This window comes from Oncorhynchus mykiss, chromosome 19 (assembly GCF_057628025.1).
Source record: "Oncorhynchus mykiss isolate SJ-2025 chromosome 19, ASM5762802v1, whole genome shotgun sequence".
NCBI classification, from domain to species: Eukaryota; Metazoa; Chordata; class Actinopteri; order Salmoniformes; family Salmonidae; genus Oncorhynchus; species Oncorhynchus mykiss.
The window spans coordinates 30,124,893-30,148,575 of record NC_143040.1 but is presented as its reverse complement, the minus strand read 5'-3'; the positions used below and the strand labels follow the sequence as shown (position 1 = coordinate 30,148,575).

At 45.1% G+C, this 23,683-nt stretch overlaps 1 protein-coding gene and 1 long non-coding RNA gene across 2 annotated transcripts in view; both read right to left on the bottom strand.

Annotated features, from left to right (window-relative positions):
- Positions 1–1,971: 1,971 nt before the first annotated feature.
- Positions 1,972–8,578, bottom strand: LOC149975166 (protocadherin gamma-A3-like). The gene is made up of 4 exons (XM_090210739.1): positions 8,528–8,578; positions 8,126–8,256; positions 7,414–7,555; positions 1,972–5,067 (listed from the first exon to the last, which is right to left on the bottom strand). The coding sequence occupies exons 2-4, from the start codon at positions 8,237–8,239 to the stop codon at positions 4,778–4,780; spliced, it is 546 nt and encodes a 181-aa protein (XP_090066865.1). The 5' UTR covers positions 8,240–8,256; positions 8,528–8,578; the 3' UTR covers positions 1,972–4,777.
- Positions 8,579–17,907: 9,329 nt separating this feature from the next.
- LOC149975165 (uncharacterized) overlaps positions 17,908–23,683 on the bottom strand; it is a 34,379-nt gene continuing 28,603 nt past the window's right edge. Inside the window, exon 3 of the long non-coding RNA XR_016488869.1 lies at positions 17,908–20,155. This is a non-coding gene — a long non-coding RNA (uncharacterized LOC149975165). The remainder of the gene's footprint in view (positions 20,156–23,683) is intronic.

Here is a 23,683-nt window from a genome sequence, read left to right as displayed (position 1 = left end):
CCCAGACTGTACACCCCCCCGTCAGTGAGTGTTGCTCTGCCAAGTCCCAACGCAATCTCGATTTTGCAGCGGATGACTCAGCCCCCCGAACCTTGAGGTGTTTCAGAGCTCAGCCACTGAGAAAACAGACAACAATGGAGGACTTGTTTAGAAGCCAATGCATATTTCAATATCAAGTGATGGGTGTAGTATGAAATCCAAGCCAGGTTAGAGTGCAGCTGTCTTGAAATGACCACCACGCATCCCTGTCCAACTGAACATCGGACCGGCGTAATCATGAGCATGAAGTGCTCGTCTGAGGCAAGGAGATTGTTTTACTGCTCTGAACAGAGCACATTGTCAGCTGACTGACAGGCGTTGAAGAAGCGTTGATGGAACATCTCAGAGGAGCTGCATATCCCTGCCTGGGTCCCCTGACTCTCCCAGCTATGTGCCGAGACATGCAGATGCTTGTTTTACCAGATCACATGACACAGGAAAGATCTCTCCATCGCCTGTGCTTCCCAAGGCCAAAGACAGAGCAGAGCTGTAGTCCAAACCAACCCGTCAGGAAGGAGTGACCCAGAACTGAGTCAATAAATAAGATGCCTATCAGGCCCTATACATAGAACGCATGAAGCCTGCACGGTTAACTGACTAGCCACTCAAATGTTTATTATCCTTAATTAAGATACCTGATAAGGGCTCCGAGTCTTAGACCTCTCCTGGCACATGTTCCTAAAGATAGCATTTTTTGGATTAGCACCAGACCAAGTGGAGCCGTGTCAAATCGGCCTGCATTTTATTGCTTTTGGAGCAAAGGAATACGTGGGCGTTCAGATGGCCCATTATGGACAGTAAGGGACGCTTGGGTGGGTGCAAGGAAAAAAAATGGCTGAAAGTCAGAGCTTATTATTGTCAGGGCCTATTACTTCTCCATGAGTCTTTCACCAGCAGTTTTGGAGGCCATTTTATAGTCTCGACGTGCAGACTCATTTGAGTTGAAAATGAGTAAAAAGACACATTGACGAGGCTAATCCAAAATGGGTTTCACAGCCAAAGGCCATTCCATATTTTCGCATCACGGTGGCCAAATGTATGGATGGTATGTCCATCTGTTAATCTTGAGACAGAGGCTCCAATGAAGTGTTTGGATGCTTCAAGGACCTCTGGCGTAGTAGGAGAATTGTGACTCCTCATTGCCACACTAGCTTTCATACCAGACCAAAGGTATGAATAGATTATAAAATAGATTCTTGCTCTCCAACCAAGAACAATCGATGTATCATCTCTGTCGCGGTGACCCGAACGTAAGGAAACAGGTCATCAATATTAAGGCTGCTCTCAAGCCAAGCCAAGCAGAGGAGTGTTACGTCCCCCGAGCTCAGACACTGTTTACGCTGCCATGGCCTAAACCCTTGGAAAGAAAGAAGCATACTGTATCGTCATCTTTCTTTCAGCACTTTCCTCATAGCTGTGAGGTGGAAAATGTACAAAGACCTCAAAGACAGTGCGAGGAATGAGATGAAGTGTCATGGCAAACATGTTCTACTGTATAACCTCAGAGCAACAATACCAGCCTCTGAAGCTTGGGATTCTCACCTTGGCCCTTAGAGAGCCACAAGCGAAAGTCATTTTTATTCCACCCTTTAAAACGCAACTATTCTATTAGTCAGGGAATGGTTACACTCTTTAATTCCGTCTAGATTCCATTAGAAACGGATTCAAACAATTGTTTCGCGTCAGGCCTCCTTCAACACTGGGTTAACAAAATGCTATTTGATCGTGATTCCAAGACACATTTCTTAAGAGTGGGACGTTCAGTTTCTAAACAAGCATGTTCCACAATAGGAAGAACAACAAAAGGGTTACGGGTTTTTTGTTCTCTATGTGGTATCAATATGTTTCTGAAATTTGATAGTTCAGTCTAATTTAGAATTTCTTAATGGCAGAGGGAGTCTGGAAACATTATTGCTCCGTAAGCAACACACATTTTCCATTGGAATTGTTTAATTTATGAACCACATTAACAGTCAGTTCAACGATGAAAAGGAATGGAGAGACAAAGTCACAAACCATTGTGGAATTGAATCGTACACTAATTGTTGTTCAAGTCAGTTAGAAGTGCCCCCCTCCCCCCCATATCAGAGCTAAAAGATAGCAGGACATTGTTTATATGCATATTATGATTGAGCAATAACATAAAATACATTATGTTACACACTGTACAATAAAGTGGTTTTAGTATCTATAGTATACAAATCAGTGCACACAGCAATATCAAAGGACACCACCTGCCCTGGCTCTTTGTTCAGACTTTTGCATATATTACTTTTTTATTTTATTCCAAAAAGCAAGTTAGGAAAATATTAAATGCACCACAATGCATTGTACAAATGCATTTAATAAATGTCTGATTTCACCCATGCATCTGCATTGTATAATGTCCTTACCAATAGATGTGCCAGATGACAGGATATTGTTCAACATGAGCGAATGTTGATTTGTAGATCCTTTAAATTGAGAAACTAATTGAATAGTTATGTGATGTTAAAATCAGATTTAAAATAAGCTTGAGAACCGGATGATTTAATACTAGTATTTGGCATCTATCATTCAAAACAATATATTTCAAAGTCAATATAAAAAGGTCCGCAAGTTTACACCTGTATTTCTCCCTCCAGGAAGCTGCCGGCGTCTAGCCTGAAGACCCCCAGCCCAGTCTCTGAGACCATCGGGCAGGCGTTGGGGGTCCGCAGTGTGAGAACCGAGGGCGAGGGAGAGAAACTGGGCATCATGGCAGACGGGGTGAGCACCATGTTCCTGGCCAGGGGCGCGTAAGCATATTTTGGGTAGGAGGGCCTCCTGGTCAGGGTGTGTTTGGGGCATCCGGGGGGCACAGCCCTGAGGTCTTGCTGAGCCACGCCTGTGATGAGGGGTGGCGGATGCATGAGGCAGCAGGCTTCAGACGCCAGGCCCCCGTGGCCCCCTTGGAGGTCCTTGTCGGGCAGCAGGCTGATGTCGGCTCCCAGTCCAGCAGGTAGTCCCAACCGTAGCTGCCCTGGAGCTGCTCCTCCAGACAACAGCGAGCTGAAGGAGCCGTCCACAGAGGGACGTAGCCCCTCTTGCTCTCCTCAATCTCTCACCTTGACCCGCGGCAGCATCCCCCCCTCCTCTTTGAAAGTGTGGAGGCTCTCAGAGCTCTGCATCCCTGTGGCCAGACATGTGTTGGAGACCGTGGTTACGACCATCCCTGTGTTTCCATCCTCTGAACGGCAGGAATCTGGTCCGAGTCCCTGGGCACAGGGGACTCTCTCACAGGGGACTCTCTCGCTCTGAGCAGAGTCGGCCCTCTTGCGGCACTGATACTCGTTGATCATCTTGCAACCCGAGGCCGCTTGAGTCAGAGTTCCATATAGGGAGGAATATCTCCCTCTTCACTCGGATGGTGATGGGCGCCCTCAGCTCTCGATGCTATTGGCCACCGCCAGTCCTGCCGAACGTGCCAGTGTTGAAGTTGGCGACGAGGGCCTTCTTGATGGCGGCCTCATTGGTCTTGTATCTCAGGACAAGTGACACGAAGTTGATGAGTAGAAGAAGGAAGATGGCCAGCGACACGCCCAGAGTGACTGTCTGGACACCGAGGGCCACCCCAACCGAGCTGGAGATATTGACTGTTACCAGGCTGGTGGTGGACCTGGAGTCCATTCTGGGAATGCCGGCCGTCACCAAGAGCTCCACCATGTCTTTGTTGGAGAAATCTCCACTCTTGCGGTACACTGGGCCCGAGATGAACACTGCGCCTGTTGTTTTGTTGATGGAGAACAACTGAGGGGTTTAGAATGGAGTACTCCAACACGCCATCCAGGCCTCTGTCATGATCCATGGCCATAACGTGGCCGACCGTCTGCCCCGCCTTGGCGTTCTCCGGGAGGATGAAATGGTACTGGCTCTGGGTGAAGACGGGACTGAATTCGTCCGCCCCTTCGATGGCCACCTGGACCCGCACGATGGCTATTGTCCCTGGCCTCCACCATGAAGCAGTAGTCGCTCTCCCACTCGAAGTCAAAGGATGTCCCCGGCAAGGCTGTCGATGGCAAAGACCTCCTTCCTGTCAGGGCTGCCACTGCCGGAGTCCATGAGGCAGGAGGACAGGATGGAGTAGGTGGGCTGGACATATGGCCCGGCGTCTTAGTTGACGGCATGGACTGAATAGGTGGAAGGTTCTCCTGCACTGAGCAGTTGACTGCGGGGAAGATGAAGTAGGGCGAGTTGTCATTCTCGTCCAACACCATGACAAAGACCACTGTGAAAGCTACTTTACGGTTTCCAGGTTCATCCCCCATCGGAAGCCTGGATGCTCAGTGTGTACTTGGAGTCTTCCTCGTAGTTGAGACTGTGGTTGACCTCAAGGGCGCCGGTGTGATGGTCTAGCCTGAGGTGACCCTTGCTGTTGCCGGACATGTCATACCGGACCAGACCATTGGTTCCGTGGTCAGTGTCCTGGGCAGTCACCTGAACCAACTTGGTGCCCGCTGGGCTGCTCTCGCTGGCCTGAGCGTGATACTCTGCGCTGACAAAAGCTGGCGCGTTGTCGTCCACCGGGGTCACCGCCACGACCGCCGAGCTGTTGAGCGGAGGTGAGCCGTGGTCAAACTGTCACTGTCAAGATGTAGCCCTCAGTGACTTCGCGGTCCAGCGGTTGGCACAGAACCAGACTCCCAGCGGTTCTCTGCTGGCTCTCCATTTGGACTGCACCTACAGTACCTCGATACAGAACCTCCTGTCCTTGTTGCCACTAGCAATGACATAGTCCCGTTGGGTGTTTTCGTACGCCCAGAGGGTCAGCAGGGTGGTGCCCTCCCCAGAGGGTCAGCAGGGTGGTGCCGACGGGGGTATCCTCAGGGGGGCTGACCATGTAGGTATCATGCTGGAAGAGCGGGGTGTGGTCATTGGCGTCCAGGACCACAATGTCCACGGAGGTGACCGTAGAGTGGACTGGGTCACCCCAGTCTCTGGCCTCAACCAGGAGCTGGATCACGTTACCATTGGTGACATACTTCAGGAGCTTGTTGGTGAACACCGACCCTACAAATGGGTTTGGAGTTAGCCATCGTCTCCGATTTGAAAACAGTGAAAAACATCTTACTAGTGTTTTTAATCAACTGAAAGTGCTGCAAGTCTTTTAGATTTTGCTTTATTCATATACATCATTTAAAAGCGCTTAAAAATACAAATGTTATCGTCATTATTAGACAACACTCAAAATGATCTATTTTAGCATTGCCTAATGTAGGGGCATGTTTCAGGTGTCCACTCAGTCTACAGCTGCTGAGGGAGGCTTTACCATGCTGACTATCAACACAACTCACAGCTCTCTAGCTGTTATTATGGTAAAGAACAGCCTATCAAAGAGCAACGTTGGTGGAATGCCCCTTTAACCAGGAAAGTCCCTACAGGTTTTGGCAACCGCAAAACCTGTAGAATAAGATCACTCACTACCTCAATGGTTTCATCCATAGCTCAGTCTATGAATCTGAGTGTGATTACATTTCTCCAGCCCCATTCCTTAGCTTTATAGCAAACCGAGTGGTGGGGCTGCCTTTTGACTGAAACCCAAATTCAGGATTTGTGGCTTTAATGCTCTCTGTAGAAGTGCAATCTGTGGGCTTTTGGCTGAAGTTTCTTTTGAGAATGTTGAACTATCGAATGAGTCTACTGATGTGAGCACAGAAAATGGAGACTGAAAACCCAAGCAAGATTGGTCCTTTTCAATACATGGAATTGACTATTATTGTATAGCCAAATCAATTTGGGATATTACCCAGCCTCCTATAATATTTCAACTCATCTTGAAACACATTCACATAAGTTTAAACATATTTCAGTGCTGGAAATGAGGAAACACAAAAGAACAAGCCAGTATCTGTTTCTGGTTCGAGTTAGGATTAAGACACGATTCCAAGAGGCTCAATTCTAATATTGAGGCCCATCCAAATTTCACTTCCCATAAGTTACTCGCACCACAAAACATGGAGAACACATTTCTCAGATGTTACTTTCGAGGGCCAGCGACTTTAATAAGGAGGCGGCTACAAATAATTTTTTCAAGAAAGAAAAAACTTTTTCTAGCTTCATTTCTGCCATCTATACAATATTTTTTTTGCTAACGTGGAAAGGCTCACCACAAGGTAGATGTGTGTATGTATGGTGAGGGATTTGTGTTCCATAACTATAACTATCTTGTAATCCATCATTAAAAGACAGATTGTAGCTCTAGCTACCTGGTAGGAGTCCTGGGAGAAGACGGGCACGTTATCGTTGACATGCAGCACTTGAACCTGGACCTCGGCTGTGGTCAGGTGGAGGGAGTCAGAGGCCGAGGTCCTGGTTAGATCACAGTGGCGTTAGCCTCTTGTCGGCTTCAATTAGTCTTCACTCGTTGGGTTGAGGAGGGCGATGACTTAACTGGGCTTCTCGACACGGGAGATAACAGACCCGGCTCTTAAGCAGACCTGTATATTACTGACCTCTCATCAGCAATCTCTCCCACTCACCCTTTCTTTTTCCCTCTCTCTCCCCTCCACTGCACTCGTTCACACATCCAAGCCCGTAAAAAGAGAAAGGATGGAGAAACGGAGGCTACTGACAGTGTGAATACTCTGGATAACCCTTGATGTGGAGAACTGGGCATATACTTACTGTTGGCACAAACCCCCATTTCTTGGCACTGAGTGAAAATACGCTCGCCGTGCTAGGAAAAATTAGATTTTAAACAAAGGGAATATAAAAGATGAATATGAAAACCGGGCTGCCAGACAGCCTTAAGACGTGGACCTTGGAAAGCATGTGGCGGTAACTTTTCTTTTACAGCTACATTTTGACAGGCTGAATCGTAGGAATTAAGAGAAGCACATTTTGTGGCATCGCGGGAGGATTAGGCCTATTTCTTCAAGGCCTAGCGGCAGCTATATAGATTCAACCTTGGAATTTCTGACTGACTCGTCCTTTGGACTCTGGGTATGATTGGGAGAATGGTCCCGGTCCATTAAAAACATTTTCACGTGGGCTCTGCTAAGAGTTCACACTTTACAGACTTCGTGCCTAAATAAGTTCCATTGTTACCCTTCAATTTGACTAAAATTGATTTAGAATGGACTGGATGGGACAGCAGTTAGGGCCATAGCCTCTGGTGCACATATGTGCACTTCGGCAAAGGGTGGTATGCGGCCTACACATTTTTCACAGTGACACATTCTCTCTCTATCCCTCCAATCTCTTCAATTAAAAGAACACTAAATACTAAAGTATGAATATTTTATAATTAGAACAGGTGAGTTGACTATCTGATCAGCCTAATTCTGATGAAAGCTATTCATGTAGCGTTTTACGGCATTTAACTTTAATCTAATTGGTAAATCTAATCGTGCTTACCGTTGTCTGGGTGTATGTAGAAGCCGTATAGAGGAGAAGAGAGGAGTTTGTAGCCGAGTTTGCTGTTAAGCCCAGAGTCTCGGTCCATTGCAGCCACAGTTAGGCTCAACACGTTGGCAGGAGATAGTTCTGGAAACTTCACCTGGGGGTGCAAACAAACATAAATGTCATACATTTATAAACATCTCAAGGAGGACTTTGAGTCACAAGACATCACTGAAGACTGAGGGAGTACAATGGTGTCACATGGATAGATCAGACATTGTCCAACTTGACATACAAATCCCCTCATTCTCTCAGTGAGACAGTCATGTTTACATTTTAAAAGGACTTCATTTCTGCCATCTATACAATATTTTTTTTGCTAACGTGGAAAGGCTCACCACAAGGTAAAGGTGTGTGTGTGTATGGTGAGGGATTTGTGTTCCATAACTATAACTATCTTGATCATTAAAAGACAGATTGTAGCTCTAGCTACCTGGTAGGGGTCCTGGGAGAAGACGGGCATGTTATCTTTGACATCCAGCACTTGAACCTAGACCTCGGCTGTGGTCAGGTGGAGGGAGTCAGAGGCCGAGGTCCTGGTTCAAGTGCTGGATGTCAACGATAGTGTGCCCGTCTTCTCCCAGGACTCCTACCAGGTGGTCAGGTGGAGGGAGTCCGAGGCCCACACCACCAGCCTGTGCGCCGCCTGCTCCTCACATTCCAGCACCTGCGTCAGGGTCACCACGCCCGTGTAGTGGTTGATGGCGAAGCTCCCAGTGGTATTGGCTGAAAAACTGTAGGTCACAGTGGCGCTGAGGTCCACGTCGCTGGTGCTCACCATGTAGCCCGCTGGGAGGTCTAGTGACCAACAAGATAACAGTGTAAGCGGTATTTAGTACCAAATAGTCTATATAGTCAAATGCACACCACTTGATAGGGGGTACTGGCCTGAGCCGAAGAGCAGTTGTGTGTGCGGGTCCTATTTAATCTCTACAGGTATTTAGTACTACAAATTAAACCTAAACATTCTCTAAAGTTAACAATTCTTTTGGATATCCCCCTCAATCAATGAAAATGGCTTTCGTCCCAGACTTCTGCTGTAACACCTGATTCAACTAATCATACAAACCTTGGTTAGCTGAATCAGTGAGTTGGTGCTGAGCTGGGAACTGCCCTATGAGCAAAATACATTGGAAAGACATTGAAAAGATGTATTTTTGGTTGGAAATACCAATTTCAACACATTTTACTCACTGGGTGGGCTTGATTTGTCTCAGGAAGGGATCTTCACTCCTTCAGAACGGTGGCATAAGGACAGAGCTTTGCCTCAGGCACAACAGCCCGCGGGACTGTTACAGAGGGACTTCATCCTTTCACCAGCAACCAAATCTTGGCCTACTGTGAAAATGCTTTATATGCGCACGCACGCACACACACGCGCACGCACACACACGCCCAATTGTCATACTTGAGTAAATGCCATGATATCTTAATAGAAAATGACTCAAGAAAAAGTGAGTCACCCAGTAAAATACTACTTGAGTAAAAGTCAAAAAGTATTTGGTTTTAAGTATACTTAAGTATGAAAAGAAAATGTAAATGCAAAAATATACTAAAGTATCAAAAGTAAAAAGTATAAATAATTTTAAATTACTTCTATTAGGCAATCCAAGCAGCACAATTTTCCAATTTACAAATAAAGCGTGTGTTTGGTGAGTCCGCCACATCAGAGGCAGTAGGGATGACCAGGGATGTCCTCTGTGAATTGAACCATTTTCCTGTCAGAGGCAGTAGGAATGACCAGGGATGTTCTCAGTGAATTAAACTATTTTCCTGTCCTGTTAAGCATTCGGGGCGGCAGGGTAGCCTAGTGGTTAGAGCGTTGGCCTAGTAACCGAAAGGTTGCAAGTTCATATCCCCGAGCTGACAAGGTACAAATCTGTCGTTCTGCCCCTGAACAGGCAGTTAACCCACTGTTCCTAGGCCGTCATTGAAAATAAGAATTGTTCTTAACTGACTTGCCTAGTTAAATAAAATAAAATTCCAAATGTAACGAGTACTTTTGGGAGTCAGGGAAAATGTATGGATTAAAAAGTAAAAGTTGCCAAAAATATAAATAGTAAAGTACAGATACCCCCAAAAATTACTTCAGAAGTACTTTAAAGTATTTTTTACACCACTGCATTTATACACAGACAGACACACAGTACCAGTCAAGAGTTTGGACAACTACTCATTCCAGCGTTTTTCTTTATTTGTATTATTTTCTACATTGTAGAATAATAGTGAAGACATCAAAACTATGAAATAACACATATGGAATCATGTAGTAACCATGATGGGTGGAAGTTCTGGCTTTGGTGTGTCCCTGGCCTCGAAAAACGACCATGGAAGAAAAGACAAGACTGTTGGAAGTTCTTGCTGCAGGCAACTAATGAAAGAATCCTAGCTGGCTTATGCCAACCAGCACACTGGAGCCCAAGCAATGTATTTGATTCCAGCTTCAGGGAAGTATTTTGGAGAGGAGAACAAGTTCTTTTGGGGTTTTAATGTACTTATTGAAGATTAGGACAGTGAAGAGGAGACAGAAAAGGTGGGAGAGATTGTGAATCAAAAAGGTACTGAGCTGGATTTAAACACATGCTGACTCTGGTATACATGTGTGCCGGGGATGGTGGCACTAACCACTGGACCACACAATAAATATTGTTTTTTAGTATTGGAAAGGTTCAGTTCATACCTGTGTGTCGGTTAATGGTGAAGTCGCTGTTCTCGTTGCCGTTGAAAATGCTGTACTCGATTCGTCGTCCATCGGTCATGGGCCACCACGTTTCCCATCCACAAGCCTGGAGGGGAAAGGAGAAGAGATGGAAAATTGGAAGATAAGTCTCAATGGTTTTTAGCACTCACCTGAACTGAAAGGGTTTGAGACCCTCGTAATAGAGTGACGCCAGTAAAGAGTTTGGATAAGGTATTGAACATACACAGCAGACTTAAGTGTTTGATTGAGCCTGACTGGAGCGCCAGATGGGCTGGGTTGAAACTTTTAGGATTATTCTATTGGTTCCATTGAAGCAGCCAAGTTCAATCAAGGATGTTTTTGATAGAAAACAAATACTAGTTGAAACCAGGTCTGGTACATATCAGTGCACTTGTCTTGAATAGTTGTACTGATGTTATAGCAGTTCTTACGTACCAGTTTTGCTGTTTTCCATCACGACTGCTTTGTAGAGCATCTCAGTGAAGTGCAGTGGCTCGTCCTCTCCCTTCAAGTGAATAAGGACCAGGCAGGTAGAGGTGAGAGCTGGCTTCCCCAGGTCTGCAGCCAACACCTGCAGCTTAGCACCCAAGAGACTCTGATGAATGGATGGGTTGTTTTCCACCAAGCTAAACCACACAGTCCCGTTCTCACCACTGTCGCCGTTCTCTGCAGTCACCATGACAACAATCTTGTTTGGGATCATCTCCACGGTGACCCAGCCGACAACGTGTTTCTCCGCGCAGACAGGCGTGTTGGTGTCCTCCACATGCACGGTAACCACGGTGGCGGACCTCCGTGGACCTCTGGCGCAGCCGTCGGTAGCCACGGCCCTGAAAGTATACTGAGTGCGGCTCTCTCTGTGATTTGGCTGGGTCGTCCAAATCACACCCGTGGCGGGCTCTACCGAGAAGGCCCCCCAGGGTGTTCTCGGCCAGAGAGAATGTCACTTCGCAGTTGGGGCCCTGGTCCAGGTCCCGGGCCTCCACGAGGACCTTCCTTAAGCCAAGGAAGCGCGGTAACTCTTGCGGTGAAACGAGGGACTGTTGTCATTCGGGTCCAGCAGGAGCACCAGCAGCTGGGTGGAGGAGTTGACGGGGGAGGGTTGGCCTGCCATCATTGGCCTGGATGCAGAGGGTGTAGCTAGGCCGCTCCTCTTGGTGGAGGGTCCGCGTGGTGCTGACGGCGCCCATGGTGGCATGGATGGTGAAACGCCCGCCATAGTCCTCGCCTGGAGGGACTCCGGTTACACTCCGGTTAAACTTAACGAAATAGACTGTCCTTTGAAAGTCATAACTGAAGACGTACTTCTTTCACAGCTTCTCTACATTGTACCAACATCTTATACTGCCCCCATCCCCCAAATATGATAGGAAACAGATTTTTTTCTGGGTTCATTTCCCCCTTTGTTTTCATCTGACCGTACCAGTGGAAAATTGGCCCTACGTCTCTTGGTATTTCACAATCACCGGGTCCATTCTGGCACAGCTTCAAGACATTGGGGCTTTCCTGTGATTACATTTCCTTAGTAGATTTAAATTGTTCAAACTCAGTCCCGACTGACATCTGCTGATGTGAAAAGGGCTTTATAAATACATTTGATTGATTGAAATATCGTCAATGTGCACATCTGAAAGCAGTTGTATCACAAAATATTATTGCATATTTTGGATGTAATTGTGTTCGCATGAGGCGGGGGAGAAAGCACGCGAGAAAGGCCCTAGGCCAAGAAAGCAAAACGGGTCTGTGGAACATGCGTCTACCCACAAAGCTGAGAGTCGGAAATGACACCCTATTCCCTATAAGCAGTGCACTATGTAGGGAATCAGGTGCCATTTTGGACGTCCAGACAAATCTGGTGAATAATGTTGCTCTCATATAGTGGGTAGACCGAGTTCTTTATGACTCTGGCTGTGAACCATACAACAAGAAAGAGAGGGATTGAACGAGGGAGAGAGAGTGGTGGTGAGAGAGAGCGGAGAAGAGAGTGAGGAAGAGGGACACGAGAGGGAGAGAGGTAGATAGAGGGAGCGACGAAGGAGTGAGCACAAGAAAGAGGGAGAATGAGAGAGAGGGATCGATAGAGAAAGTTAGAGAACCCAACAAAGAGAGGGAGAGAGAAGGAGTAAGAGAAAGAGTGTTGAAAATATTCAAGATATTTTATTAAGCCCGATGGTGGAAACAGATGTGACAAGCCAAGAGGCCTAAATTACCTAAATGAGAGAGGACTGCCGTACAGGATAACGGTCTCTACGTATCACATGATGGGACTTTGAATAAAGAATGGTACCAACACATCCTCCGAAAGCAACTTCTCACAATCATCCAGGAACAGTTTGGAGACGAACAATGCCTTTTCCAGCATGATGGAGCACCTTGCCATAAGGCAAAAGTGATAACTAAGTGGCTCGGGGAACAAAACATCGATATTTTGGGTCCATGGCCAGGAAACTCCCCAGACCTTAACCCCATTGAGAACTTGTGGTCAATCCTCAAGAGGCGGGTGGACAAACAAAAACCCACAAATTCTGACAAACTCCAAGCATTGATTATGCAAGAATGGGCTGCCATCAGTCAGTATGTGGCCCAGAAGTTAATTGACAGCATGCCAGGGCAGATTGCAGAGGTCTTGAAAAAGAAGGGTCAACATTGCAAATATTGACTCTTTGCATCAACTTCATGTAATTGTCAATAAAAGCCTTTGACACTTATGAAATGCTTGTAATTATACTTCAGTATTCCATAGTAACATCTGACAAAAATATGAATAAAACACACTGAAGCAGCAAACTTTGTGGGAATTAATATTTGTGTCATTCTCAAAACTTTTGGCCACGACTGTACACTGTGTGTGTGTGTGTGTGTGTGTGTGTGTGTGTGTGTGTGTGTGTGTGTGTGTGTGTGTGTGTGTGTGTGTGTGTGTGTGTGTGTGTGTGTGTGTGTGTGTGTGCGTGTGTGCGTGTAATTGAGGTGAGCATTGGTTGACTTACAAAATACACCATGACTGTTAGTTACAATATTTCTGTGGTTCTTTCATGGTAATTCAACGGTTGTTGAAAGGTGCAGTGCAACTTGAACTTTCCCAGAGACTCAAAGAACCAACACACATATAAAAAAAGATTGCCTCGACACCTCCATATACAAACACCTCCATTTACAAACAAGTACAGAGGACATCACAGCACCCTGTGCTGACTGCACCTTTAACGGTAATGAGTTGCTGTGTGTAATGTGTATAACCTCTGAGGGTGAAGTGTTAGTACAGCCCCCCGTCCAGCTGGGAGATGGTGCAGATCTCTCCAGAGTGGAGGTCGATGGAGAAAAAAATCGTAGCCCGGGCCGGGCAAAAGGCTGTACCGTACCACAGCATTCTCTCGTGGTAGAGAGATAGAGGGACAGTTAGTTCCAGGTTACTGTTCACATCCGGCCGATATCAGATGCACGGTACACAAAATAACAGACAGTTCGTTCAAATACTTTAGCCTGCCAGATAGACAGGCTTTGGAAATCTATTTTGGTTCCATTGTGCCACACAAGCTAAATCATGGAGAATTAAGTATTTTAGAAAACAATATTATTTGAACTCCAACACAGATACAGGAAAACAGTATCAAGGTTGTGGGCACGTAGCCATGGCACCATCAGTCCAGCTCATGAGGCATTCAAAACAAGGACCATGTACTAAATAGGACATTGTTCAATAAATGGCAGGCATGCATGCACATGAAAACAAACCATTTCAATATTAACAACCCTTGTCTACGGCTCCAGCATTTCCCACCAAAACTCACTCACGCTTTCCATTAAAACCAACGCACTGCTTTTTTCTTCTCGCAATATGATTGATAACCCAGCAAATTCCACAAGGCTCCTTTTAGACATATTGGGCTGTGTCCAAAATGGCATCCTATTCTCTTTATAGTACACTACTTTTGACCAGACCAAAATAAGTGCATTATACAAAAATCGGGAACAGGGTGCCATTTCAGGTCAAATGAAGGGCACTTAGGGAATAGGGTGCCATTTGGGGGACACACGCTTGAAGTTTAGGGGCACATTAATAACAATTCCGCTCCGACGGCACCGTTTAGCATGTCGTTAGGTCAGCCCACCTACATGTCCCAAATGACAGGGAATAAGGTGTCATTTGAGACACAGATCATTTTTAGGGGCCTGTCTGGAGAGAAAGAGTCGTTTGGGACAGGGGCCTTTTCTGATTCCCAGATTGAAACCTGTGCTAAGGGGGTAAATCACCTCAAGATATGATCTGTCACTTAAATAAAGGAAAGAAAGAAAATTGAAAATATTTGGCTAACCTCTACATGAGCCCCACCAAGTGCTGCAGTCTGATTCAATGCTGGTGAATCACTCATGTACGCATGCTCACACACACACACACACACACACACACACACACACACACACACACACACACACACACCTTGAAACCCAGCCACCCCCGCCTAGTCCAATGCTCGTCTCAGTCACAAAACAGATGAAAATGCTCCGAAACGGATAGCTATCTGAACATGTCCAATAGGAATTTTTGCTACGGTGTGCCCTAACGAAACACTACCCAGGTTGGTGGTTTGGAGGAAGAACAGGGAGAGGCGACAGTAGGGAAAGAGCCACGAGTACTAGAGACACACAAATTGATGTCCCTGACCTAGTCATAGCACACCCCCCCTTACCCGACAGGCAGGTCAACTGGTAGAGCAGCCCTCATCAGGCACCAGCCAGCGCAGATCTCCGCATATGGTTCACATTACCACACACTTTCACGGGAGAAATGTAACTCCACCACTAATTGTCAGGGGTGAAGGTGGGGTATATTCTCTTCCCTGTCTAGTTGCTATGGTGACTATAGTGGACGGTGTTGTACTGTTTTATTTATTTATTTTCATTTTGCTCATTTAGCAGAACCTCCATATAATTTGATTCATTATGATCTAAAAGGCCAAGTTAATCCTATATCAGCACTCGTACTCTGATAATCTTTGTAAATACAGGCATTGAACCATTAGGACAATAAATAAAAAATCTGACCCTGGACCAGTGGTTCAGGGTAACTTCGAGAGGGGGATATGTTGGTGACATCCAAGGTCAGCAGTCAAGTGAGATAAGCAATCACCATGGCAATAATTGCACAGCAATGGGACAGTCAGAAGCTGTGCATGTTGGGTCGTAGAACAAAAATCCCTAAGGGTCCAACTCCAAACATTCGTTTTTTTATTAATGATATGACTGGAACTACCATGTACGGCAGTGTACATAAGCAACTCTAAACACAAATAGCACACTATAGGGCCAATTTGAACAGTAGTGTGCTGCCTCCGCTATTTTATTTTCTCATAGTTTCAGCAACTATGGTGAATACATAACCAGGCCAGCTCCAGACAGTTTGGCTCAGTATTGGAAAAAGGGTATGAATGATGAATGTATGTTGGACATGGTTGGCATGGGACTTGTCAAAAACACGAGCTGGACAGAACAATTCACAAACATGTCAATAACCCACCATGAATTAAAGCTCTACTATGACTAATACCTTTTATTTCTTGTATAAAATAATATTTTTCCTTGTGGGAACACATATTCAAAAACATCATATTCAAAAACAAAAAAATCTATAAAGTGAAGGGTATATATATATATATATATATATATACATATATATATATAGGGAGAGGGAAGAAAAAAGGAAATGTGAAGTACACTACTGGTCAAAAGTTTTAGAACACCGACTCATTCAAGGGTTTTTCTTTATTTTTATTATTTTCTACATTGTAGAATAATAGTGAAGACATCAAAACTATGAAATAACACATATGGAATCATGTAGTACCCAAAAAAGTGTTAAACAAATCAAAAAATGTTTAATATTTGAGATTCTTCAAATAGCCACTCTTTGCCTTCATGACAGATTTGCACACACTAGGCATTCTCGCAACCAGCTTCATGAGGTAGTCACCTGGAATGCATTTAAATTAAGAGGTGTGCCTTCTTAAAAAAGTTCATTTGTGGAATTTCTTTACTTCTTAATGCGTTTGAGCCAATCAGTTGTGTTGTGACAAGGTAGGGGTATACAGAAGATAGCCCTATTTTGTAAAAGACAAAGTCCATATTATGGCAAGAACAGCTCAAATAAGCAAAGAGAAACGACAGTCCATCATTACTTTAAGACATGAAGGTCAGTCAATCCGGAAAATGTCAAGAACTTTGAACATTTCTTCAAGTGCAGTCGCAAAACCCATCAAGTACTATTATGAAACTGGATCTCATGAGGAACGCCACAGGAATGGAAGACCCAGAGTTACCTCTGCTGCAGAGGATTAGTTCATTAGAGTTACTAGCCTCAGAAATTGCACGCAAATAAATGCTTCACGGAGTTCAAGTAACAGACATCTCAACTTCAACTGTTCAGAGGAGACTGCGTGAATCAGGCCTTCATGGTCGAATTGCTGCAAAGAAACCACTACTAAAGCACAGCAATAAGAAGAAGAGACTTGCTTGGGCTAAGAAACACGAGCGATGGACATTAGACTGGTGGAAATTTGTCCTTTGGTCTGGAGTCCATATTGGAGATTTTTGGTTCCAACCGCCGTGCCTTCGCCATCCCATCTGGTCTGGGCTTTGTGGGACCATCATTTGTTTTTCAATAGGACAATGACCCAACACAATTCCAGGCTGTGTAAGGGCTATTTAACTAAGACGGAGACTGATGGAGTGCTGCATCAGATGACCTGACCTCCACAATCCCCGGACCTCAAACAAATTGAGATGAGATGAGTTGAACCGCAGAGTGAGGGAAAAGCAGCCAACAAGTCCTCAGCATATTTGGGAACTCCTTCAAGACTGTTGGAAAAGCATTCCAGGTGAAGCCGGTTGAGAGAATGCCAGGAGTGTTCTTCCTGATCTTCCTGTCTGGGTTGGCGCCCCCCCTTGGGTTGTGCCGTGGCGGAGATCTTTGTGGGCTATACTCGGCCTTGTCTCAGGATGGTAAGTTGGTGGTTGAAGATATCCCTCTAGTGGTGTGGGGGCTGTGCTTTGGCAAAGTGGGTGGGGTTATATCCTTCTTATATCTGGAGTACTTCTCCTGTCTTGTCCGGTGTCCTGTGTGAATTTAAGTATGCTCTCTCTAATTCTCTCTTTCTCTCTTTCTTTCTCTCTCTTGGAGGACCTGAGCCCTAGGACCATGCCTCAGGACTACCTGGCATGATGACTCCTTGCTGTCCGCAGTCCACCTGGCGTGCTGCTGCTCCAGTTTCAACTGTTCTGTCTGTGATTATTATTATTTGACCATGCTGGTCATTTATGAACATTTGAACATCTTGGCCATGTTCTGTTATAATCTACACCCGGCACAGCCAGAAGAGGACTGGCCACCCCTCATAGCCTGGTTCCTCTCTAGGTTTCTTCCTAGGTTTTGGCCTTTCTAGGAAGTTTTTCCTAGCCACCGTGCTTCTACACCTGCATTGCTTGCTTTTTGGGGTTTTAGGCTGGGTTTCTGTACAGCACTTTGAGATATCAGCTGATGTACAAATGGCTATATAAATAAATTTGATTTGATTTGATTCAAAGCTGTCATCAAGGCAAAGGGTGGCTATTTGAAGAATCTCAAATATAAAATATATATTTTCTGTTGAACACTTTCTGGTTACTACATGATTCCATGTGTTATTTCATAGTTTTGATGTCTTCACTATTATTCTACAATGTAGAAAATAGTCAAAATAAAAACCCTTGAATGAGTAGGTGTTCTAAAACGTTTGACCGGTAGTGTATGTAAACATGCATTATTTAGTATTTTCCATAAATACATTTTTTGTTTATTTTTATTACCAAAAAAAATGTAAGCTGGACACATCCCTAAAGCAAGGTTTGGAGCAAAGTACTGAGCAACCAGTCTCTCCTCAAGATCTCTCCACACCGAAGCGGGAGACAAAAATCAACCACCAGCGAAAAAAACAAACAACCTTCTTCAACTTTCCACCCGGTGTCAGTCAAATAATAATTTGCTAATGATAATCAAATAAATGATTGTGGGAGAGATGGAGAGAGAGTGGCCATCAAGGCACGCCACAGATTCTGGCCACTCCAGAGACAGGTGATTAGAGGATGAAAACATGACGCCTATTAGCACAGATGGTTGGGATTATGGACTCATCAGTGGAACCTTTCACATCTCCTGGAGGAGCGAGGGGTTTCGCTCTGCTTGTTGTTCTTGGACACTGTTCTCACCCCCAAGAATGTCTCACGCGCACACGCATGTCTCACGCGCACACGCATGTCTCACGCGCACACGCATGTCTCACGCGCATGGAGACACACGCTGAGACAGACATACACTCACACACACACCTCCTTGGTGTTTAAAACACCACCCCCTCCCTCGCGCCACCTTCTTCCTCAACTTTCAATATTTGGGTGAGAAATTAAGAAACTTGATTTGGGTGCCGGTGGGCTACGGTGGGGCAAAGTGTTACAATAAACAGGGCCAACGTGTGGATGTGCGAACACGATTCATTTGGGGCGTGAGTGTAATGTGTGCTTGAACTAGCCTGCGTAGAGAAAACAAACAGTATAAGAGAAGATCAGCGGAGCTGCCTCCCTTTCAATCAAACCCAAAGGCTGCGTACCAAATAGCACCATGTTCCCTATATACTGCACTACTTTTGACCAGAGCCCAATGGATCTATATGTAGGGAATAGGGTCCCATGGGCCCATAGGGCTCTGGTCAAAAGTAGTGCACTATGTAGAGAATAGAGTGCCATATGGGACAAATGGAGAAGTCGAAATTCTTGACCTGTCAGGTCTCTAGGGCTCTACTGAAAACTCACAGATTGAGCTGGATTGTCGGTTAATGGTGCACCCCATCAGTGTGAAATACTGATTGACATGAACCACATATGGATAGGAAGGGGGGGGGGGGGGGCAAAAGGAAAAATGGGGGGAATGATAGACCTGTGTGTGTGGCTTTTCAGGACACAAGGTTACCCAATAGTTGCACTTTCAAAATACTTTTTGCGATAGCAGAAAAGACACAGGAATCCCAAAATGTTTCCATAAACTATAGATATTTCTTATAAAAAATGATTTCCCTTAATATTCTACCATTGGACAGTGAACAGTTTGAGAGAGCAACATACGGATCAATTGTAAGTATAAAAAAAGTGTCCCAAACCACAATCCAAACCATAGCCAACTTGGTTATTTTACTAAATGCAATTTTATGGTCAGGATATTGGGTTAGAAGAGATAACGAACAGTGTTTGCTGACCACTATATCACGGGACAGATAGGACTCAGCTCAACCACGAAAGATAGGCTACCTCAAAATAATAATTCATATGCTGATGCTGCCACCTAGAGGACAGACTGATCTACTGTATTGTGACCACTGTGTACATCTAAACTGTGGATGGGTTTGTCTACAATGAGTGATGTGGGCTCTAGGTTATCTAGTATTCTGCCCATGGTTCTCTTTGTCCTGATCGCCCTGCGGTTAGGGGTTTGATCACCGGTCGATTCATAAAAACTCTAAATGAGACCTGATGCATCTCTGCTTGGCACTCCGCATTAAGGAGATGTATTGTGGGTAAGGAGATGGCTTGGGGATAAGGGGGTACAAACTGCCTTATGCTACAGAAACAGGAGAGGCTCTTTCCCTATGGACCATTTTGGCTCGGACAAGGCTTACTTCGAGATGAGGTGCAAGCTAGCGCTGCGGCGCAGAACAATATCTTCAACAAATAGTAGAAGCACTGCAAATGGAGAGAAAACTGCGACTTTATGTTTTTCTGCACCCGAACTGAACAATAAAACAATTTGAAAAAATAACCGTGTCCAGAGTGGTACGTACCGGAGTCCTTGTCTGTGGAGGACACAGTGGCCACGCTCTCCCCAGGCTCTCTGTTCTCGGCAACGCTGGCTGTGTAGACCTCCTGCTGGAACAAGGGAGGCTGGTCGTTCACGTCCCCCACCTACAGCCTCAGGGTCTGGGTAGAAGAAAGAGGGGACCCCTGGTCTGAGACCTGGATGGTCTTAACTTAATATAATACATCAATAAAAATAAATGTAGCCTCAAATAAATAATGAAACATGTTCAATTTGGTTTAAATAATGCAAAAACAAAGTGTTGGAGAAGTAAAAGTGCAATATGTGCCATGTTGCAGTTGTGCCATGTTGCTCAGAACATGAAAACATATGAAAGTTGGTGGTTCCTTTTAACAAGAGACTTCAATATTCCCAGGTAAGAAGTTTTAGGTTGTAGTTATTATAGGAATTATAGGACTATTTCTCTATACCATTTGTATTTCATATACCTTTGACTATTGGATGTTCTTATAGGCACTATAGTATTACCAGTGTAAGAGTATAGCTTCCGTCCCCCTCCTCGCCCCTACCTGGGCTCGAACCAGGAACACATCGACAACAGCCACACTCGAAGCAGCGTTACCCATCGCTCCACAAAAGCCGCGGCCCTTGCAGAGCAAGGGGAATAACTACTCCAAGTCTCAGAGTGAGTGATGTTTGAAACGCTATTAGCGCGCACCCCGCTAACTAGCTAGTCATTTCACATCGGTTACACCAGCCATTAGGCTGATTGGCTTGAAGTCATAAACAGCACTGTGCTTGCGAAGAGCTGCTGGCAAAATGCACGAAAGTGAAGTGTGAAGTGCAACGATTACCGAAAAATACAGATTTCCGATTGTTATGAAAACTTGAAATCGGCCCTAATTAATCGGCCATTCTGATTAATCGGTCGACCTCTACTAGCTACCCAGACTCCTTGCTCCGGCCAAACACTCTGCCACGCCCAAAGACTTTAGTTTTATTTATCGGAGTACCTCCAAGACCCTTCACCGAATGCAAACACTTACAGGGCCATCTGATTGGTCCAGACACCATTTGGGTTGGTTGGGCCAGAACACATGTGGGTAAAGCAGCGGGTTGAAAACTCATCATTGGCTTTGATACTTTAAATCGGTTAGAGACAATCCAATCGCTGAGGACTTTTTGTACAACACCCCTTGTCACCACAAACAACTTCATTGATGGCAGTCTCAGACTAAAGTACGTAGCGAACGACAGAGCAGCGGAGGAATTTAGTGTGATTCATCAGGCTACCTGGATGCTATGCTTTGGTGGCCTTTGTATTTTTCTTGGAATTAAACTATGGAAAGACTGTATTGAGGTAAATGATTCCTCATATATTTTCCAGAATCATATTTTCGTCATTCATTAAAATACTACCAAGAGCATACCTGTTTTCTCCTCCAAAGTAAAGAACCCTTCCTTGTTCCCAGAGAAAAGCCAACAGGTGACCTGGCGGCTTTCACCCATGTCATCATCCACGCCCACCACACGATGCACCAGGCTCCCCATCTCCGTGTCATCCATTATGAGGGCCGTGTCCTGGGAGACAAAAGCCGGACAGTTGTCATTCACGTCCAGCAGGAACACCTGAGCAGCCACAGTTGCAAAATTGTGGTCAGCCGCCCTTGCTGACGGGTCGGTGGCGGTGACCATGAACGTGAAGCTCACAGTCCTCTCGCGGTCCAGGGGAGCGGTCGTGGTGAAGGTGCCGGGTGGATAAGGAAGCAGGTGGGGAGCGGGTGGATACGGAAAGCAAATGATGTTGAGGACAACAACGATGACCCTCCTGCCCTGCCCAGCTCAGGGTCAAAGGTCAATGAGTAACGCAGGCCGCTGTTGGCCAGGCTCCCGTCGCCATCTTTGGCGATGAAGGTGGACACACACGTTCCAACTTCTACGTCCTCCAGAAACCCCAACGTGACCACCTTGCAGGGGTACCAGGGTACGTGGTCGTTACGTGGCGTCCTCACCATGTACAACCAGAAAGTAGCATGAGGTAGACTCATAGTCCAGCGGCTGGTTGAGGTACAGGTCGCCAGACGAGCTGTCCAGGCCAAATTGAAGGACCCCGTCGTCCTCGGCGATGGAGTAACGCAGCCTGCCATTGGTTGTTAGGGATGGGGAGAGGTGGACGGAGCCGAGACAGTGCCGGGTTTGGTGTCCTCCCTCACGGAGAAGGCTCGTACACTTTGGGGGTGGGTGCCACCGTGCTGTTTCTCTGCAGCCTGAACATGGGTTGAATTCAACTTCAATTCAAACCATTACATTTCTAATTCCCAATGCAGACTTAAGTAAGTGCAAATCATGTTAGAAATACTACTAATTATTGTAATTACACTAGAATTCCAAACCATCTACAGTAATCATCAGTTGTCTCTATTACAAATCATGAGATTATGTATCTTAATTGCATGATACCCTGGATAAGAGCAACTGGTAAAGGTAAATGACAAACATGTATGGGCATGTCATAGTAGTACTCAGTGAGAACTGGGCCAATATCAATCCCATTATGCAAAAGACGTCAGGTTACCTAGAGGTGAATGGCGGCTGTCTCCTCTAGGGGGACAACTCCATTGTCGGTGGCAACCACTCTCAGGGTGTATTATTTCTTGGTGTTCTGGGTGAATAGCTCTGTATGTCTCCGCTCTGACTGTCTATCTCAAAGTGGCCCTGTTCCTCATCAGGGAGTGAGTGACAGAGAGAGACAAGAACACTACATGAAGCGAGAACAACATGTCATACAGACATAGATAAAGATATGGTGCTCATCTTCATTATTTTGGATTGATGGGTATAGCTGGATCTACACAATGGCCTGGAATGAGGGCAACATAAGACTGACTTTGAGCTCTAAAAACACTAACCTTAAAGACAAGGATCTGAACTAACCTACATCTTAACTTTGATTTTGTGATGAACTGTCTTTTTAAGTCTTTGGCAAACTTCATGGTCACCAATGAGCCTGTGGGGACCCCTATACATTTCTGGCTCAGTTGATAGCCTCATTTACACTGCCTTCAGAAAGTATTCACACCCCTTGAATATTTCCACTTTTTGTTGTGTTACAACCCGAATATAAAATGGATTGTGCCTACACACAATATCCCATAATGTCAAATTAGATTTTTTTTTTGCTACATTTTAGCAAATTAATAAAAAATGTAAAGCTGAAATGTCTTGAATAAATAAGTATTCAACATCTTATGGCAAGCCTAAAGTTCAGGAGCAAAAATGTGCTTAACAAGTGACATAAGTTGTATGGACTCACTCAGTGTGAAATAGTGTTTAACATGATTTTTGAATGACTACCTCATCTCTGTACCCCACACATACAGATAATTGTAAGATCCAGCAGTCTAGCAGTGAATTTCAAACACAGATTCAACCACAAAGACCAGGGAGCTTTTCCAGTGCCTCTCAATGAAGGTCACCTATTGGTAGGTGGGTTAAAAAAAGAAAGAAAAACCCACATTGAATATCCCTTTGAGCATGGTGAAGTTTTGTTTGACAGAATTTTGCTAAAATAACACTTGATAAATGTTTATTTTAGATGACATTATTTACATGTCTAATGATGTTTTGATAAGAATTAAGTTGATAATTTTGCTATTATTGTTGCTTTTCCAGTATTTTCTTCTTGGTAT

Coding starts and splice junctions, on each gene's coding strand:
- LOC149975166 (XM_090210739.1), bottom strand. CDS start 8,239: ATGGTGAGCACCAGCGACGTGGACCTCAGCGCCACTGTGACCTACAGT. Junction 7,556..8,125: donor GCGTGGTGACCCTGACGCAG/GTGCTGGAATGT, acceptor TTGCACCCCCAG/GTGAAGTTTCCAGAACTATC. Junction 5,068..7,413: donor CTACATACACCCAGACAACG/GTAAGCACGATT, acceptor ACCCATTTGTAG/GGTCGGTGTTCACCAACAAG.